Below are 6,000 nucleotides of genomic sequence, written 5' to 3'. Positions count from 1 at the left end.
ATCTTTGCTAACGCTCCGAGTTCTGAAGTGGTGAACGAGCAGATAAACAAGTTGGATATTTCTGGAGAAGTATCTTTCCGCCCGCACCTTTGATTAAAGTGCTTCATGGGGGAGGTTTGGTTTTGAACACACGCACATTGATTTAAAAAAAAAAACACGAAATAAACAAGCTTAGGAGAGGAATCGAAAAACGAAACAAAACCCAAAAAAAAAACGAACGAAACAGTCCGTCAGCCCCAGATGACGATCTGATTCAGCGACAAAGGAGGTCCTCAAAAAGAGAGGGGGGCGTGGGGTGGGGGGGCGGGGGGGGGGTAACATAACGATATAACTTGGCAAGCTTGAAGCCTTCCCTTTGAAACGTGTTCCGTTCCGTATGACTTGGCAGAAGAACGAATGATAAACGGCTGGAGTGTCGATTTGCCCACAGACACAACAACACAATACTCTTTTCTTTTTGTTGTTGTTTTTTGAAACTATAAATGAAATAAAAAAAAGTGTGAACTGTTTTGGCCATTCATCTTCACGGCAGGGATGTTTTGGAAAGGCAAACATAGAAAGAAGGTCTCAAGTGGATGTTCTCCTTCCCATGTCAATATTGATCGTTTGTGGAAACGGAGAACAAACGCGTGCGTGCTAAGTGTTCAATTCGCGGCCGAGTACGAAACCAAGACAACCACGTCTTTTTTTTTTTGTTTGTTTGTTTGTTGTTATTCACAACCAATGTAATCATATGCACCGAAATAGTCGGGAACGTTTTGTTGCATCCTTCGGACGGCATCAAACTTGAATTATTGCAAAAAGAATCCTTCATAGAGTTACTTCGTTATCGCCTTTAGTCAACATTTTTTTTGAAATATCTCACATTTTTTTCTCATCCTTAGATGTTAAATTTTTGTTATATTTGACTTTTTAATGAATATTGGGCCTTCCTGTCCTGGCTAAGATAAGAAAAGAGGTTCATTTACCTTAAAACAAGGCAATGTCTGTTTTCAATACTAACTTAAGTTACCGAATATTATTTCATGGCCGTTTTCAAAATAATATGTTCTCACCATGACGGTTAAGAAAGGACGGCGACGTCTAATGGTTCTCTGTAAAAATATACTGCAGTATTTCTTGCATGTTTATCGACTGTTTTGTCTTGACAAGATTCTAAAATATAGTACAGTACTTTATTTTTTTTTTTTTAATTTTATGTACAGCTTTTTCTTCTAAATTCACATTAGAAAACTGGTCCTTGAATTTCCATTCCACAGCTTTGGCTGGCACAGACAAAATATTATCTTTGATATTTTTGCTTCTCTCTCTCAACCATTGCTTTCGGGACGGTTTCAAACGACGTCATTAGCCGAGACTCTGCGTTTGGGGGGGGGGGGGGGGGGGGGAATGAATGTGTTTTTCACCTCTCCGATAAAATAATCTACATTTACAGTATAAATACGACACGCAAAAATATGAGCGCATGACTAATCAGCTTTCAGACTTGTTTCCTCCATTTTTGTTTTGTCCTTTCTTCTTCCTCTTGCCAAGTAGAAGCGCGTTTCGAGTCCTTCTTCGGTTAGTTAGTGTCAAACACATTTTGTGGGCATAAAGTTATGCATTGGCGGGGAAAAAATAATAATAATAAAAAAAAAAGTGTTGTTCCGCTTTCCCAAGGGACACAGCAGAATTGCTGGCAGTGGGTGCAGACGGCGGGCGCTTTGCAGGAATTGCGCGTAACTCCCGCTACAGTGTGGTACTTGCTCCACAATCGCCGTCGAAGATCACAGTTTGTATCTACAGGACTGAAATGTACTTGAGCTTCGTCTGCTTGGTTTGGGTGTGTTGTTGCTACAGTCTTGAATGGATTGGGGTCGTTGAGGGTGTGGAGTCAGGGGTGGGGCAGTTTGTGGCGGCTCCGTTCGGGCAATTTAAGAAGTTCCTCCAGGGTGGAGTCACAAAGAAGCTAAATTTAGACCACCGTATTCCTTTGCCGGTAGGGAGGCGGCGGCAGAACTGGGCCAGATTTCAGGGAAAACTCCGACAGGTATTCGGGGTTTTCAGCCACCGCTGGCCGTATGTGTCCGTTCTGCTTGTAGTAGAGCTTAGCACTGGCGGCCGCACTCGGGGTGCCGTCAGATGGTTTGGGCGGCAAGCTGTGCTGCCAGTATTCCGGATTGTCAAAGGTTACCTTCAGCTTCTTCCCAGCGGCTTTACCTGCTGTCTGTCCGCCGTGTTTCAGCAGGCTGGCAGGCGGCAAGGCGGCGTGGCTCTGGTAGGCTGGCAGGCTGCCGTGCCCGGCGGGGGCTGCGGTGGACGGGGCACCTGACTGGCACACCGAAGCCGGGGCAGTAGTTCCTGTTTGGCTCTGGCCGGTGGAAACGCCACCGGGAATGCCAGCTTGTCCTGCAGGTTTGACGGTGTGGTGGGCGTGGAGGATGTGGGTCAGTGTACCGTGGGGGCAGGACATACCAGATGGTGAGGGCTGAGCTGCGGGGAGAGGGTAGTGGGGCAGGCTGGTCTGGATGCTAAGCGGGAGGTGGGACCCTGAGGTGGTGACTGAGATGGAAGAGGGAGGCTGGGAGGGAAGCGGCAGGCCGTTTCTTCGCAGGGTCTCTGCGGTGCCGTGGAAGGTGTTGAAGTAGAGGGGCTCGTTGATGTACTCGTCCTCTCCTTTGGGCTGACTGCTGGGTGTGCTGTGGTAGCCTGGGTTGTCCAACGCATGGATCTCCCCATTTTTATGCCGCGACACAAAGGGGTTTTCCTCGATTGGATTCAGGTATTCTGAGCAGAAAAGAAGAAGGGAGGAAAGAAATAAAGGAGGAGATTATGAAAGCGGTAAGGCAGATAAACTAGTACAAATGTCAGAAATTAAAACGAGGGTGGGGAGGGGGAAGGAAATGAGTGCTAGAAGTGTTGCAGAGCGAGAACGAGCGAGAGAGAGAAGATAGGGAGTTAGGTCACTTGCTAATGAGCAACGAAGATGGAAGGGGACATGATAATGGTGATAATGGGAGCCACTCAGGACCAGACAGGCAACTTGCCAGAAGTTCTTTGGCACTGGAAACTCCATCTGCCGGGGGCTGAAATGCCAACAAACGACCTCTCTTGGCTGCTTCCAAGCGCTATTATCGCGGGGTGTGAAAACCTATTGATTTTGCCCACTCTTGCGCTCCTTGACATTGCGTCAGATGTGTGATGCTTCAGGCCTTGTTATATTTTGAGAAGCTCAAAAATCAAAGGCATCAGCAGGAGAACAGGGTTGATGGGCTGAATTACGATCAGAGGCTGACATGCACCAACCGTCAAATGGTGTTAATCGATGGACAGAAATAAAATGGAAGCAAAAACAAAGACTTATGAACTTACTACAAAAGATCACCGTTATAGTCGTCTGATATGAGAAAAGAAAATGTGTTAAGTTTAGCGCTTCTCAGCCTGCTTGGTGTAGATTGTCCAGGTTTTTCACATATTTTCCCAAGTCGTCGCAAATTTCCCTAATTCAATGAAATATTTCTCAAAATATTATTCCTTTCCCCACAACCTAAACAATCTCATACTGGACAACATTTGATGAGTCGGTGGCCTGTTTCTCGTTGTACGGTACGTCCTACAATAAATGGCATCTTTCAAAGCCGCTCGTTCAAGCACACTTTTTAGCCGGCCTTCATTTCATTTCAGTGTTCTGACTCTTGCTACCAAGACCGAAAGGTCATCCTCTGTGTGTTTTTTGTCTCGGTACCTGACGAGCTCTTGTCTTTCATGGGCGTCATGTATCCGTCCTCGTCCTCATCCCTGGAAACTCTCTCCCCCAGGAAGATGGTGGGGTCAGCGCTGTACCTCTGCCCGCCGCTGTCTTCCCCTCCGGCTTGGTTCGCATTCTTCTTGTGCAAGTTCCCGTTGCAGCGTTGGTCCTCCGTGGTGGGCCCCTGGCTTCCGCTGTCTTCTTGTTTAACACTGGCCTGGGCCACCGACAGAAGACCGTCTGAAAGTTTCGGCCCTCCTTCCCTGTAGCCAAACTTGTTCTGGGGGAGACAGGGTGGAGGAGAGGGGAGGGGAGGGAGGGGGGAAAGCAGGCGGTTAGATAAGGAATCGGAAATGCGTTTACATTTGATTAGTATTTACTTTATGAACCTTTAGGGAGCAACATCCATCCATTTGGGCTGAACGATTTATCATTTTGGGACCGAAATCGCGATCTCAGACGATGCGATTTCGAGATTACCAAAGCTGCGTTTTTTTTTTGTTTTTCTTTTAAAGGCTTCTTGTGCCCCACGCACACTAACCACGGCCGTACTGATTAAAAAAAAAAAAAAAAAAAGCATTGCGCCGTTCCCCCTAGTCCCGGAAGGAATTTACTTTGCCGCTGCTGCAATGCTAGGTGACTAGCAATAAAATTCAGTGTCCTTGCATTACTACAGTAACATATTTTATTGTTTGGCATTTTCTGCCATGTTTGTAAATGTCAGAGTACATCGTGAAGAAAATCACAAATGATATAGAAATCGCAATATCTGTCAGAAAAATCGCACTCCAAAATCGATCAGCCCTAAGACGCTTATGCTCACAAATGAGTAAAAATGTTCTTTAATCAGGCTTCTATACAGTAAGTAGATCCTCATATGAACCTATAGTGCATGATGACAAACAAAAAGAATACAGTTAGAACTGTTTGAGACTTTTAACCTGCAGCTGGCAGTTGAAAGTAAAATTCTGTGAAAAGTTCTGTGGGTGTAGTCATCAGCCTGCAGAGACCGTGAAGGGCAGCCAGGCAGTGCAACGATTCACACACCTGAGCCTCGAAAAAAAAGAAGCGAGGACCCCGCAAGAAAACAAAACATGACATGCAGAGCATAGGCTTTCCTGTGGCGCTGTGTTCACGAGCTGCAGGCGCTTTCACCCTGGCCCACTCCTCTGCACTCCCGCCAACTGCACGTGCTAGAGCAGTAATTACAGGAAGTGCCGCTACAAACAACACAACAAGGGAGGCAACATTGCCGGGTCATCGCAACCTCGCTCCATCTATTCGCCTCCTTCTCCTTCAAGCGTCTTCGCTTTGTTCTTTGAAAAATTCTTTCCGACACACATTTGAGATTGGATCGTATCCACGAATGGAACGTTAACAAACCCTGAGCGGCACTTTTGAATGAAACACGAATGCTTTGAGCACACGTAATCACTTATCTTGGAGGCTCGAAAGCAGAACGGTTTACGTACACCGCTGAGAGAAAATTAACGCTCCCGCTGGTTTGCATGGAGGTTGGGCCAACGTATTTATTGATTATATTTAACCTTTAATCACGAAAGCTCCCGTTGAGTTACAATAACTCTTCTCACAGGGAGTCCACAAACAACTACACTACGATTGACACAATCCACACATTTGCGCGGTAGACATTACGCAGGCATTCATTTAATTTAATTAATTTAAATTCTGAGTGTTTTTTTTATGTAAATGTCAATTGTTACAAGTGTTTAGATGTTGTTGTTTTTTTAAATAAACAGTATTTCTGTGTTTTAAGGAAAACATTATTGATGTTCATGCATTGTTGTTCTTCAGTGGGATGAAAGTAGTTTCAGTTAAAATGGATGCCGATTTTGATATGTGGCAGTAAACAATTCCGATAACCAATTGATTCGTTGATTCATGTAATTAGTATATCATGAATACAAGAACAACATTTTGGGGTCCCGTAATGCTTTCAACAACGAATACATTAATTTACTATTGTACAGTAATTTGTCCTTTAGTATTTGTGGAAGTGAGAGAAATTTTCAAGCACAAAAACATGGGAAATTAAAAAAGCATTGTAATTTTTCTGTAAAAACATGGAACGGTGACTGCAAAATAATAAGATGCATTTCTCGGATTTCAGAACACATCATCTTTGCGTTTTAAATATATGATGAATTGAGAGAGTTAAACTGAAATGGAAGATATGTTCTTCGTCTTTGTTTTTAAGGTTAAAAAGGTTTCCCATCAAGAAAACATTTGCCCACGGTCACGCAAAACCTGAA

The 6,000-nt window shown here is 44.6% G+C and overlaps 1 protein-coding gene across 1 annotated transcript in view; it reads right to left on the bottom strand.

The window, feature by feature from the left end:
• Window positions 1-303: 303 nt before the first annotated feature.
• The window catches only part of LOC148339465 (receptor tyrosine-protein kinase erbB-4-like), a 158,962-nt gene continuing 153,265 nt past the window's right edge, over window positions 304-6,000 (bottom strand). The window contains exons 26-27 of the mRNA XM_088289812.1: window positions 3,725-4,007; window positions 304-2,766 (exon numbers count right to left, since the gene is read on the bottom strand). Coding sequence (XP_088145938.1) covers window positions 1,955-2,766; window positions 3,725-4,007 — 1,095 coding nt within the window. The 3' untranslated portion in view covers window positions 304-1,954. The remainder of the gene's footprint in view (window positions 2,767-3,724; window positions 4,008-6,000) is intronic.

The sequence above is a fragment of the Idiotropiscis lumnitzeri genome, chromosome 3, assembly GCF_059441095.1.
Source record: "Idiotropiscis lumnitzeri isolate Australia: NSW breed Sydney's pygmy pipehorse chromosome 3, RoL_Ilum_1.0, whole genome shotgun sequence".
NCBI classification, from domain to species: domain Eukaryota; kingdom Metazoa; phylum Chordata; class Actinopteri; order Syngnathiformes; family Syngnathidae; genus Idiotropiscis; species Idiotropiscis lumnitzeri.
Note: the sequence above shows the minus strand (reverse complement) of the source record. Positions and strands in the feature narration are given on the sequence as shown.